General features: G+C 33.8%; 1 protein-coding gene across 1 annotated transcript in view; it reads right to left on the bottom strand.

Annotated features, from left to right (window-relative positions):
• LOC111505676 (isocitrate dehydrogenase [NADP] cytoplasmic) overlaps window positions 1-15,000 on the bottom strand; it is a 32,420-nt gene extending 17,420 nt beyond the window's left edge. The window contains exon 1 of the mRNA XM_074171001.1: window positions 14,749-15,000. Coding sequence (XP_074027102.1) covers window positions 14,749-14,842 — 94 coding nt within the window. The 5' untranslated portion in view covers window positions 14,843-15,000. The remainder of the gene's footprint in view (window positions 1-14,748) is intronic.
• Between the last annotated feature and the right edge of the window lie 508 nt (window positions 15,001-15,508).

Below are 15,508 nucleotides of genomic sequence, written 5' to 3' on the forward strand. Positions count from 1 at the left end.
TTGTAGGCAAATTGAGACCCCGGCTTCAAGACACAAAACCCTAAAAGTGTGTTACTGCCAAAGGAGTAGGCAGATGGGGGCCTCAGTGTAGCCACATTTTCAGATCGAAGATCCTCAGTCCACGCTTGACAGGTGGCACATTGAGATTCGCGGGTTGGGGAGAAGGTGTCAAGTCACGAAACCTCACAAGTGTGTGACTACACTTCGATTATTTTAACTTTACCGATGCGTCATCAATTTATGATCATAGAAATCACACACCCTCTCTATAACATCTCTTTCTATCAACCGCTATGAACAGATGACAATTCGTTAACATGTGTCTTCTAATCAAAGACTTATGTTATAGTGATGATCAATTAATACTCATAACAGTGGAAAAAGATAACCAGACAGCCGACAGTGTTTTACAATTTACCTACATTTGCCAGACATGATAGTGACAGTTGACAGTAACATTGTTTTATGTTATTGTATTGTTTTCGTCAGTTTTACAGTGTCTCTGCATCCATGCACGGTTGATTTAATGGAAACTCGTTTGTTAATATTAATGTCTGCAAATGTTTTGGAAACATTGCAATGCCACCTTTTTCGTTAACTGTTACATCTGCATAAAAACTAACTTTTGAGGTTGTTAGGATCCGACATTTCCATAAATTTGAAAATGTTAATTTATTGTCATTACCTACACGTTATAATTTTTATCGGGATATTAGCCACTTCGTCTTACATTTGACCACAATTTCGCGATTTATTTCATATGCACATCAACGATGAAGTATCGGTAAAGTTAAAATAATCGAAGTGTACCTGAGCAGTAGGCAGACTAAAGCCACATTTTCAGCCTAATATCCCCCAGCCCTCGCTTAGAGTAAGTAGATTGAGACCAAACCTGGGGAGTAAGCAGATTGAGACACTAAATAAATAGTAAATATTTTCGTTATTTTTTTAAACCTTTTTTACTCTGTCACATTTTTTGAGTTGTGGTTTACAGACCTTGAATTTGAAAGGCTTTGTTAGTTGGAAATTATACTCCCAATGACAATTTAAGAATAAACATATACAAATACAATATTTTTTTAATATCTTTGTGGGCGATTTGGAACTTGTTATTTTTGGAGAGCTCTATATAGGTATTATCAATTAGTTAATTGAAAATTGAATGTTGATAACCGTGACAGGCACATCGAGTGTTGCGGAAGGTACTTTTTTAGCACTTTTATGTTATTTTACTGGAGTTACGATATGTAAGGCCAAAAATATATTTTTTTCATTACTAACCTGAGAAATTGCTATTATTTACTCCATTCCCCTAACGAGAATTAATATTTGTCACCCTTGGTAAATAATGATAATAAAAAAACACCTAGGTAAATAATGAGAACAATTCTATAATTTCAACTTCAGGCGGGGTACACATCATCTCTAAATCATCGTCACTTTTGAATTTTCACCCATTTTTCAATAAATTATATTGACGTTTTACTCATATAGATCTTTTAACTTCTTCAATATGACATCTAAATTTGAATTAAAACCGCATTTGGCAAACTGACAGCAATAACAATCTCTTTGTACAGTGTTTGGTTGTCATGGAAACGCCGGCAAACGTTTTCATGGCCTAAGTAAATGTTGCGCGCTTATCATCGACATCGCGTATTCAACATGGAAACTGTACCGTTTCAATTTGACATGCAACAATTCATAGCTGCCTTGGGTTATCATATAACCAAGAAATTTTTTTTCTCACTATAATACAGAATTGAGAAATTCTAAGTTCTGGACATACAGAAGCGATGAGAGAAGTGGAACATTGAAATATATCAAAAATGCAATGAGATATTTCATAGATTCATATCAAAATTTGACACATGCCAAATTTTTACATAAATAAAGACTGTCTGATTAGAAACACGCTCCACTCTACTTGATATTCCGATATTTTCAACAAATTGTTAGAAAATTACTAATGCCAAAATCAAAATTGTTAATATATCAATGTTAGTAGTGACAAAAATTCTATATATACCTACCTTGGCTGAGAAAACTATTATTTACCTCGCATATTATATCCCTCGGCGCTACGCGCCTCAGGATATAAACATGCTCGGTAAATAATAGCTCACTTCTCACCCTAGGTATATAATATACTATTTTAATATTTGTAAAATTTTGTAATCCCTTATGTATTTTCAAATAAAATTCATTTTTTTTTCATGTAAACCACGGAATACCGTCACAACAGGGTGTGGCCGTAGGCACCAATTCCACACGACTTTATGAAAAAGACGGACTGACCTTTCTATTTTACTTCATCTTACTTCAATAATGTAGAGTTCAAAATACATATCTACGCCACTGGCTCACGAATATTTGGTATCTATCTGTGGATGTTTATATCGTTCTTGGTGCTATCAACTTCCCGGAGATTAAAAACAAACAATTTGTGAGGGTGATGATACGATTTTTCTCAATCGTACGAGAACTATGAACTCTTGGAAAATACAAACAAGTAGATCTCTCAAACGATAAATTGTTTTCTTCGAAACCCGTTATTTTCAATGACCTAGACATCAGGTCACTTTATGTTATGTTGGTGTTTCCAGACGTGTTTTCATATTCATAGGTCGTTGATATTTCTTGTGTTAGCCATTTCTAACGTACAATCTACTAAAAATACTTTTCTCGTCCCAGAACAGAACTTCCGATATAATATCTGCAAGTCTGACTTTGGGTAATCATTCCACTGAATATTTTTTATGATAGGATGCTTTTTCCTTCCTTAAATTTGAGGAAACATTGAATGATACGTCACAGCATAGATTATACGTGCTTCAAAGTTACCCTAAATATTTCTCCGTCAAATTCGACATGTCATAATTGAACTACGAGAACATATCAAGCAATCTGAAGAACTTAAACGTGGAATGGTAACTCCAATTTATAAAAAGGACAATCCTCTCTCAATGGATAACTATAGGCAAATGACTGTACCCAGCATTATAAGCAAAATAATTGAGAGAGCTATGTACAATAGACTGATACCTTACCTTGACGAACATAAAATATATAAGGACTCACAAAACGGGTTCTATCCTGGGAGGATCTACTGAGACATCTATTTGTACATTTGTTGAGTACATCTATAAATATTTCGATATAAAAAAAACTTTTCTCGATCTCACGAAAGCTTTTGATTGTCTAGACCTAAATCATACTGAAACCAAACTGTACTCACTAGGAATTCGTGGAAATATATTGAAGTGGTTCATGTCATTTTTGAGGCACAGAAAAATTATTGTGGAACTCAATGGAGCACGATCTGAATTGCATAACATCAATCTAGGAGTACCATAAGGTTCTGTACTGGGCCCACTGATTTTCCTTATGTCCATCAATGATCTGCCAGAGTACATGAATGCCGATTGCCTAGTATTATATGCCGATGATGTATCTGTTGCATTTCAGTGAAAATGAATGTGAATTTGATGAGAAAGTTAACGCACTTCATAACAAATTCAGTAACTGGTGTGAATATAATCGATTAATACTCAACCACAACAAAACCATTCTTATGCAATACTCTATAAAAAACAATAATATGGTCCCGGAAATAAGTAAACGTAACAGGACATTGATTACCTACATCAGAATTTACGAAGTTTTTAAGCACGTTCTTAGACTCCAATCTATCCTTCAGAAATTGTATAGATCATATCAGCAAGAAAGTAAATAGTGGATATGCCATTCTGCAAATGAATAACATCTTCAATAAGCTTCAACTTACCAATATTTACCGGAATATTCCGGAATTAAACGCACCGATTCTTGTAAATCCTACTTTATTGAAAACAATATCCTCACTGTGTCATGTATATTCATCATGAAATCATTATTGGCAATTAAATTTCAACTCTCCAACCCCCCGACAAGTGGTGATAATCACAACTATAATACAAGATATGGTACTCGCTTGCAGATACCACAACATAGAACAACCCTGTTCGAAAATACCCCTTCTTTCACATGGGTTCAACTGTACAATAAGCTGCCTGAGGATATTGCGAGTGAGAGGAATTACAGAATATTCAAAATCAAATTGTAAATATTACTAGAAAGTAGATGATTTTTTTATTGAGTGACTATGGTGCCTGAATGCATTTTAAATGTATTTTAATTATGTATTTTATACTCTTAGGTATATGACCGGTGATAATTATCAGAATATTAATTTTTACTATTATTCAAGATTTTATATATACATGTGCTGTGTTCTCTTTTTTTGAATGTTCCAATATCATTTGAATTGTGATCTGACTGGAATAAAATTATTATTATTATTATAAACATTTCGAAAACTCTAGTGCACTTGGAAAGTAATAATTTCTATGGTATACAATTCAAAAAGTATATAGAACAGACCCCCATTCTTTCCGAGATAGTGTTAATCTCTTTTCAAGATCTTTGACCTTATGCAGTTTCCGGTGACAGACTTTTATTCGAAGAACTTTCGGGTCTATTTTAAATTAATTTCGGCACGTGGTAGTGTTGGATGATATACCTAATCATCCGATTTCTTGAGTTCTAAATATGTTATTTCCCCTAGTTGTGTAAAACGTACATATATAGATTGGTATATATTTTAATGAGGCAATAGTAAATCTGTAGTGCAGGTAAAGCATTACTATTATTATGTCAGTAAACGGGAGTTCGCAAGAATCACTTGATTCGAGGGCGAGCTGTTTATCCATATAACTGTGTGTGTGGAAGATAGAAAAATATGACATTCTTGAAACACCTGCACCTCTAAAGCGCCTTAGAATGAATATTGGAGACGATACTTATTGCAAAGTTTGTCAACGATTTATCCATTTCAGTTCATTACCTAACGCTATTCCTAAAAGCTTTTTTGGAACATCCGCTCTAACCGTTGTGTTTGAGGAAAACGTTAGTGTTTGTGTTTTTGTGGTGTCGGCCATTCATCAATTTTGATTGAAGCATCCACATTCCTCTTTGTTAGATCTCGGTTCGAGTCAGAGTTGTAGAAGGTTATATTATTCGCAAACAAGATGCCTTGGGATGGTTTGGTATGTCGTTTATGAAAATTATAAACGAAAGCGGACCAATGACTGAGCCTTGTGGCACTTCTAATGAAACAATTCCACTCGTGACTGAGCAGTTGTTGTAGAATACAAATTGATTTCTTTCCCTAATGTTTCATTCCAAAATCCAAAGAGCTCAGTCTCTCACACTGTTTTGGTAGTTTTTCTAGTAGGCCTTCATCTGGGACAGAGTCAAAGGCTTTGCTTTGGTTTAGTGACCATTTTTAAAGCCCTGGTCTATGTCAGACACCATCAGCTTCTGAATTGCTTGTATCGTAGAGCGGTTTTCCCTAAAATCATACTGCCAGTCTTTAATGGAATTATTTGCATTGTCAGAGTTGAAACAAACGTCTAAACAGGACGGACAACTTTACTTGACGACCCCAAAAGGAGGTTATACGGTGATTGTGTAACAGTGTAACTGCAACTCTTTTGTTGGAAGTGTGAGGTTTGTGTCATTCATATCTCCGCTATTACTCTTTATATTGCTCAGACTCTAAGCACATTTTTCTGTTTGACAGACTTCCTATAAAGACGTGGGAAAAACCTCCTTGAACAAACGATGAGCCTTCCCATGTCTGGGTTTTTAGTTATTCTTGTGGAATGTGGCAGTGGAGGAAACCATAAAGTTTTTTGTGAAAAAGACAAACCTACTTCTTAGGGAACAAAAATGATTAGTCAGAGCTAATGCTTCGTCTCTATTTATATTCCTAAATTGCTCATTACTCGAATGATATAGAATTTCTTCAATTTCTTCTTCCGTACTACACTGGACGGACAATTATTCCAATTACAAGAGATGCAACATCACATATCAAGACGTTCACCGTCCCACATAAATTCAAGTTCCACGCCAAGGTCATTTTTGTGGTCACTGGAGTGCAGTGGACTCTCCGTAGTCCGTCTAGACTTAACTGACCAATTTAAGAAATGGGCGGAATATTAAGAATGGGACACGCGAAATGCGAAAAGAGAGATAAAAGTCGAGTTGAACTGAAATAGTTACTTTCCTTTTGGTGTAAACTCGAACAATTTTATTCCAACTGGGCTGTTTTACAAGCATATGCAGTTATACGTTTGGGACGACGAAAAAATACAGTCGCTCCATCAATAAAATATGCGATACACCCAGGGCCGGATTTGGAAGAATGATGGCCCTGGGGCAATAAGGATTGGAGGCTCCTGTTTTTGCTTCGGGATCCAACCCTGGTTAAGAGTATATACCAAAATACACGCCCAATTGAAACTAGAGACTAAAAACAAAGCATTTGTGATTCAACACCAGACAATGCTGTATGGACCCGTCCACAAAAAACAAGTCGGGGTAAGGAAAGTCGATGACATTTCTCCCTAAGAAGACGTCATTTTTGGGATCGACATAGGACTCGAAATCCACGAATATCAGAAATGAACAAGGGTCCCAAAGGTTGATCCATAGATGGCGTATTTGGCGTCTTTACTTATTCAGGAGTGTTAGCCTTAAGAAGAACAAATGAAATTCAAATAATATAATAATAATAATAATAACAAAGTTTATTCATTTATTGGACACAAATATGAAAATCATTATATAAAAACGAATAAACAAAAAAACAAAATCACGAAGCGTCAGTGGTGAAATCCTTGCTTATATGCGATAGGATTAACTTAATACCCAAGATGAAAAATGGAATATAAAATATACCATTCATGGAAAGAAATTTTTTGTGGAGATGTTTTTTGCTGTTTTTTGGGTATTTAATCTTCCACAATCTGGAAAATGATTTAAGTTACTTTTTTTAAATTATTACAAATGTGTTCCACATTTTGAACCATCTAAAGAAAACTGATTTTTTCATTACTGCTATAGCCGACAGGTTGGCTATCCTTGTTCATCTTTCACTGCTTGAACCACTATGCATGCTGTTTTTGGCGAGTGCATTGGCTTGGGATGTGGGGGTTGAGTAAACCGGCCATCGGATGTCTGCTTCCACGTAGCCCCGCTGCATACGGGAATGACAGAATCACTTGTGGTTCTGTTATTCCCTAACTGAATGGCCTCCCAAAAATGGCTTAATCCTAAGGTGTGTGATCCGTGCCGAGAGGATGAACGACACTGAGCCTATCAGCTGTCTCTACGGAACCTTCAGTGTCTGAAATTGTAACGCTTACAGGACTCGTGTATAAGATTTGCTAAAAAAATTGACCATATTATCGCTAAGTATAGAAATGTCAGTTGGCTGAGGCGCAAACAAATCAGACAAATTCATATTTGCTCTATCACATGCAGAAACACGATTCAACTGAACAGATCAATTAAAATCTTCGGGGGAAAGCAAGTTCTTATCCGAGAAACTCAACTATTAGCTTTTCAAATATTCACCACCTTCATCTCACATAAAATATAAAATTGCCTGCCTCAGAATTACAGGCAAAGTTCAGATTGAAAATTATACTTTCGGAAAGCAATGTATATTTATATGAACCGCGATTTTTTTTAAACAAATTACTTACGTAACCAGTCGATTAGAGCAATTCAAAAACTAAATGCAAGACTTTGAACTTGATATTCAACCGAATGAGTTTTCGTAAATCCAAACATCGCAATATTATCGATTATACCAAAACAACAATAAGGTAAAAGTTCCATTTATCGGTATTTCAGAGCCGAGATAAACAAAATTTATTAACTAATATTATTTCTAATATTTGATTTATATAGTTTCAAAATTTTGTTTTGGTATGATATTCTATTTTCCTAATTGAAACTTTAGAATGTAAAAAAAATAAATATGGACTTGATATCAATTTCGATTCTTCAACTCCAGCAAATTTTATGACATCACAACAAACATAAACAACTAACATCCATATCTTTCAATTTTCAGAGTTTTTATATGAAAACGGGTTTCCCAAGAGTTCAGTACTTGGTTCAATAGTTATGTTAGAATTTTACAGAAAATAAAAAATACACTAACAAAAACCAAAAACATGGGAGAGAAAAAGTTGCATTTATAACATACCTACCTTGTTCTTCCGGTGAAAATATTGTTGGTGCTATCCCGAGAAAGAATGTCGAGATTATATATCAAATATAGGATCAAAATCCAATTAAAAATCCAGCATGGTTTTTGTTCCGGTAGATCATTTTTCATGATTTATTGACCTTTTTACATTTCTTGCTGAATTCCTTAGAAAATAGCAAACAAGTTGACTGTATTGAAAAACTTAGGTCCTTAAGAATTGGGGATGGTATAGCTGCTTGGCTCATGAGTTGTTTCACTATAGAAAGTCAGAGAGTCAGGATCGGTAACTAAATATCATACCAAATTCCTGCTCACTCGGGGGTTTCACAAGGTTCACACTGTGGACATTTATTATTCAACTTGTTCGTTAATGACTTAACTGATGTACTCCAATGTTAAATATCGTCTCTTCGCAGATGACTTTAAATTATTTTAAGCTGTACGAGATGTTCCAGATAGCCGTATTCTCCAAGACACCGTAAACACAAGTAAATTCACTCCCGGTCGACGCCTTTGATGTTTCGGTTTGAAATTTTATTTTTTGTTGGCATGTGGCGGAGCAGGAAGGTGTGTGCTGAGAACTATCATGCACCTCTGCACGAGGTTCGATCAAAAAATATGTGACCATGATCCGACTTCATCATTGCTATGTGAAGCTCACAATAAATATCTCATAAGATTGTGAACTGTTTATGAATTGACAAAAAATAAGACAAGGTGGTGAAATAAACGTATATTTTGTAAAATAAGATTATACAATTTAGGTCAAAAACTTCTGCTAATCTATTCTAAAAGTTTTTCAGAATGATGAGTTTTTGATTTTTTTAACATTATTTTCAAATTTCTATTGTCAAATTTCAAAGTATAATAAATTCTTACCCTTGTGAAAAAAGAAAATAAATAATTCAAAGGAAAATTAATTGAATAGAACTGGTCGATACTTGATGAAAATCCATATTGAAACTAATAAATACAGTTTATTGCGTACACATTCTCGAACCATCAGTCCTCCCTTTCGTAACTGTGTCGCGAGTGTCATACCAAGTTACGTCCAAATAGAAAATTTGCCGTTATTCTTGTCTATATTTAGTTATTTGTTCTGAATATTTTTTATGCATTTCAACTATTATTCTGCTTTCCAAAACTATATTTAGTTATTTGTTCTGAATATTTTTCATGCATTTCAACTGTTATTCTGCTTGCCAAAACTGCTCTACTTTTGTTTTTTATTTTAAATCTAAATCCTAGTTTCTTTATTCAATTCTGAAGAGTTTTGTCACAGCAGCTCACGTTATGGCTGGTAGTAATCAATTTCTCCCTTATGATTTCAGTTGTAGGAATCTCATTACTTTTGTAACAGTCTTATATTGTTTTTTCAATGATTTTATTCTAAAGGTGTTGGTAATCCAATCACGTCTTGCGTTCATAAGGTTTGTTTTTGTTTATTTTACGTACAGTTGAGAAAGGAATTACAGCCAAATATGATGTTGCTTGTAAAAGTTTGTTTCCGTCGAAACCAAATTTGAGATGTTGATTCTAATACACATGGAAATAAACTATGTGTTTCAATATTCAAATGCATCCGAATCTTATTCACTGGTATCTCTTTATCGCATTGCTCACCATCGCTATTGGAATAACTATACTGAAAAAAGTCTGCGTTGTTATCACACTCGTTATTACTACTAGTACTTGTCCAAGGACGCCACATTTTAAAAAGATAACAAAAATTTTAGGTAATTATAACTGCACCGATATCGAATTTTAACACTCAAATCGCGATCAGTTCCTGAACTGAACATTGATCCGCCAATATAGTACACGTGGACTAGTTCCCTGCCGGTTAATTTCTATCTATTGGTTTTTTTGGCTTTCGAGAGTGCCGCCACTTTTAAATGTGCACAATATCGTTTACTTCTACTATACCAATACTCTCAACAGAGATAAAACCATTGCTCATGTATAAAATTCTCAATGGTGACGCTGACTTATGTGATGGCATCGGTGATACTTGATGAAAATTCAAAACGTATTCAAGAAACATTTTATTGTAAACTAAACTTTATTTCTTATCGTTATCGAGAGTGAATTTCAATATAAATGTTCATTCCACTAGGTATCCTGCTTTGTTCAGCATAAAATTTCATAACATCAACTATGATCCATTGTCTCGTATCCTTCGTAATTTCAATAATAATAGAATCGATCCTGTAACTTTCATGAGACCTTCTAAAAAGGTATATTCAATTAAATTTCAAATTAATTAAACGACGATAGACCGCAATATCTCTAGTGGAACCACATTCATCTCTTACGAGTGTACTATGTTCTTCCATTGGCTAAAACGTCCTTTCTTACTAGGCACGCGTAAGCGAACTATAGACTGATGTGAGTGCCCTTCGCGGAATCGGTACTTCGTTTATAATTTCTAGAATATCTGAAAGGGCTAAAAACAAAAATGTTGAAAATTTTCCAAAACTTATATCGTTATCTATGATACTGCTACTCCTATTTAAATACCAAATTGCTACTAATGTAAGTATAAAAATTGTCCTTTACTTGACTACCTACTTTATCGTATAAAGGCCAAACCAATAACATAATTGAGCTGCAAAAACCTTGCAAAGTGCTACGGGATCTAAAGGTACATCTAAAATAACTACACCCATCTATTTGTCGTTTTCGAAGAACTTTTCAGCTATTCAATTTTTACTTTGTTGGCCTTTTACGTGTTCTCTACTTTATTGAAATCGTTATTATATCTAAGAAATAATATTGGTCTTAACACGAATCTCTGCGGAACTCTTATATCAAAAGGAGACTATAATATTTCTTCTTCCCTTCTCCTCACTTGTTTACTTTGTATTAAATGTTCAAGAAGTAGCAAAAACGTATGTGAATTTCTGGAACTTCAACTATCATTTTCTAATATGACTAATAACCAGTCCGTGCAAAGTTTATTGTTAGATCATTTGAAAATGGAAGTTTTAACAGGTGATGATCGACTGTATTGCCAAACATGCGCCAAACTAACTGACTGTTATAAGAAAACATGTGTAGCTCAGGCACCAAATATCAAATAACAATGATGATGTTCAAACATGACTCAACCTCTGACGGAAGCACCAAATTCTTACAAAGGTTTGAAATAGATGAACTCTTCAATCTAGCAGACCACTATTATAATCTTCATGCATTCATTGTTCACTGTGGTTAACGACATCATATTGATAATAATAATCTGTAGAGAGGTGAAATATCATAATTTGAAAAAAAATATTCAGCATCAATGTATAGAGTACAAAATTATCTATCGACCAGTATGTTCCACAACACAGTAGACTAAATATTGGTTGAGATATGAAGCTACAAAAATACATGACATTCAAACGGATAAAACCTTCGAAAACAACATCATCAATTATCCTATAGCAGTCCTCTTCAACTTCGTAGGATAGGTTAGGTTATAAGTTAGGTTATTGACGAGATAATTTTTTCCTCAATATCATAGTGTAACGAACCTGAAGCCGCCTCTGACCGATATTTCGGCCAGCGAACAAACATATAACATCACCGCAAAAGGAATACAGTCGGCAACCGCCGGTTAAACTCTATTCGAGAACCGAAACGACTACAGAATTCTAGAACGATCGTTACCAATATATAAAGCCGGCTTCTCGTCCCAAGAGGGCAGTTGCAAGGGTAAGGGAGCCAAGGTCCAACCTGTTTGAAATTAAGATGGCTGTCGAAAGAGGGCAGTTGAGTTCAGAAAGTGAATCAAGCGGTTAAACAAGGAATTCAAATAGTGGAAATAAATTAAGCGTTAGTTGAATATAAATTAGTTTGTGATTAGTGAAATATTGTTAGAAATAAATTTGTTTAAGACAGTAAATTCTTTAATTTGTTACCATAGCATAGGTTAGGTAAATTAAATTGATTCTTGATAAAAAAAAATTAAAAACCTGACAGTCTGTAGAGAATGTGAGAGACAATAGTATGAGAAAAATGAACGCAGTTCGTCAAATGTTTACGTAATCAGCTGTCTTCAAATTTGGGCAGGGCCGTTTATATTTGTACACAAAACAGATAGAAAAAAAATCTGAAGATGAAGTGATTGTAGTTGCCAAAGCTACATATAAAATATTCGAACTACTATTTTTGTTTTCAATATGTTGAAAAATATGTTTTCTTTAACCAGCTATCGCACCCTACAAACGATAACTGTTCAGAAGTCGAGCCAAGGATTAACGAGGTATTGCCTTTTAACGTGTGATTTCTAACACGAGAAAATCATACTTGGCGTTTATCGTTATTAGTTTGGTAATAAAATGGGTGTTTAATGCTAGACAGTTTGAATATAATTCAACTACAATTACAATGAAAATATATTATATTATTTTAAATGCGTTATATAAAAAATTAGGAAAAATTCCTTTTTTTTTTTCAGAGGCAAATTTTTATTTTCAGCATTTCACCAAAAAGGTCGCTAAACAGTTGAAACTTTTGGAGAAGTAAATCTCAAGACATTTCTTCAAAATGTCAATTCATCAAAATTTGTATATTTTTACTCTGTTTTATCGATAATTCTGTTAATTTCAACTCAGATAACCCGCGAAGGAATATGATTTTGATGACAGTTACTAAGCATATCTGTCCTGGGGTACGAATTATGTATCACCATCCAATAAATTTCAAATACGAGTAAAAAATAAAAACATCTGTAAAATAAATATCAATTTTTCTTTTTTTTTAATTTACTTTGGTAATGATAAGATCAAAGATAAGAAATTGCAACGTCATGTGCAGACAGGTAGCCATACATGGCCTTTCCAGAGGAACAGGTAATTCTGGCGGAAAACCTTAGGGTAAACAGACTAATAAAATAATTGAAAATTGAATTCATTTCAGTATGGCCAACATAAACGAAACACAATATATGGATTTGATACTAAATGATATATTTGATGTAACACTGCTTGAGGAATTAGAAAGTTCAAAATAATTTGATAGACTGTGAAAAAAATTAATACCTATGGTAAAGTCTTCTAGGAAGACTGAAATAGGAATGGAATATTTTATTTTGAGATCACGAGGTGTTTACAAGAATTTATGTTTCTTCATTCATTAACTTGTTCATATGTGTCTGATACAAAGCTACACATGGATTTAAAAAAGAAGATTGTAATGACCTATTAATTACTTAATCGTCAACAGGCAAAGAAATAACTTTCATTAAAATACAGATTCAAAGGTGTTTTTAAAAAAGGGTATGATCTTTACATAGTATAAAACAAAGTCGCTTCCCGCTGTCTGTCCCTATGTATGATTAGATCTTCCAAACCACGCAACGTTTGATGCGGGTTTTTTAAATAGATAGATTGATTCAAGAGTAGAGAGACACTGATAATTTTAGAGGTTTCTAATGCAATCTCGTAAATAAACACATTTGTTAGCACTTACATTGAGAAGTGGTTAAAACCTATGAAGCGATTTTATAAGCATCACAGCATTAATCCTTATCCAATTAAGTAGGTAGGTACCCTTAATACATTGTGCTTTTAATGTAAATTAATATGGCCCTTTACTTTTCGAAGATCTTACATATTTAAAATGCAGGGACGTAGCGGTGGCGGCGATACCAGCGGGGGGTCCAGTAGCTAATCTGATCGGTAACTGAAAAGTTGAACGTGGGCCAAATTTTGTCTCACCTACTGCTTTTATCTTATTTTGGCTTATTCATTTTATAAACGCTCTCCACAGAAAGTAAATATTCATCTTTCTTATTTTACTCTATTTTATTTACTATTTTATCGCTATTTTTTATAAACTATACTAGGATAAAATTAGAAATCAAATTCAACAGGAACTAACAAAAAAGCTGGTGAGTAGAAGAAGACTTGATAAGGTTAATAGAAGAACCCACATAATATTAATTACTGTATATTTACTAAGTCTGTTCTTAGAATTGATATTGTATTAATATTTGACCAATTAAGAGACGAGTATATCAATATATTTATCGACAAGAGCGTTTTGTTACCTGTTTTTCAAAATGTTCATCAATATGGGATCTGGGATATAGGTAGGTAATATCTACAAAATCATAGATGCCTCACCAAAAGGAACAAAATTAGGCTTTCCCGGCACCTAAACTTTCATTAAGATTTCCAAAAAGTATCTCTTATGAATTGACCAATATTTCGAAAAATTCAGCGAAGTGATTTATTGTCACTTGTGTGATGATTTATAATTAAATGCAAAAGTTAATTTTCTCAACAATTTATTATCAAAAGGTATAAGGTGTGTTCTTTACTATGGCAATCTTAGCGAAGTGATTTTGAGAATTTTATATAGTACTTGTAGAAAGTGCATTGATTTTATTTTTGTTATCTTACAAAATAGAAAGGATTGTTCGGAAAATTGATTACAGTTTTCAAAAGTTCCTACGTGAGAAACCAAGTGTACCTACTTTTAACACATGATGTATATCCAAAATATTTTTCAAAACACTGAAGAAGGTAGGTAACTAAGATTTATCAATAAATCAAAATAAGTAGATATACCTACCTACTGTTTTAATTATTACCCCATTTCTAACAAAAATTACCTAAAGTAATAATTATAAATTTTAAAAAACTTACAGCTTCGCTCTTGCATGCAGTTCACAAACGGTGAAACATTTCGTGTCGTCAAATTACCAAAATTTTTGTACAATTTTGGAAGTGCCCTCGCCATCCTAACCTCAATATATCACGAAAACAAATAGTCGACTAAGCAGCACACAAGCGACACACCAACGAAGTTGTAAACTGTGAAACCAGTCCACAACAGCGATCAAAAACCAAATGGACGGCAATACGAAAAAATCTCTAGCTCATTACAAAACCAACACCCTCCATTTCCAGATGATACGCGTTTAAACGATACTTGTCGATTCCAACGGCACGTATCACTAATTTTATTCAGGGTCGGATTCAGATATATGGTGTATTGGGGCCCGTGAATTGAAAGGGAATAGTTACCGATGGAAATCACTCAAAAACATTTTTATAGCTGATATTAGGTGAAATCAATGGCTGAGTGAGGCTCTACTTCACAGAGAAGATGCTTTAAATTTGATCATTTTTACCAGATCACTAATTATAGAACAAATTCAGGTGAACTGTCACACACTCTATCTCTCTCTCTGAATCTAAATCTTCTGGAGCGAACGGGAATTTTATTCAACAATACCCATTTGTTAGTATACATTACTCACATGGTGGTGACATAAACACAAAGATATTTGTAGAAGCCTGTAATTCTGATACTGCATAAATCACTTTTGTATACTCGTGTATTACAAAATTAATGTTTCTTGGAATTTAACGAGATTGAATTATTCTAGTTGGATTCACACCG

This window comes from Leptinotarsa decemlineata, unplaced genomic scaffold (assembly GCF_025532065.1).
Source record: "Leptinotarsa decemlineata unplaced genomic scaffold, Ldec_3_MD MMD2_tig00000008_RagTag_RagTag, whole genome shotgun sequence".
In the NCBI taxonomy this organism is placed as follows: Eukaryota; Metazoa; Arthropoda; class Insecta; order Coleoptera; family Chrysomelidae; genus Leptinotarsa; species Leptinotarsa decemlineata.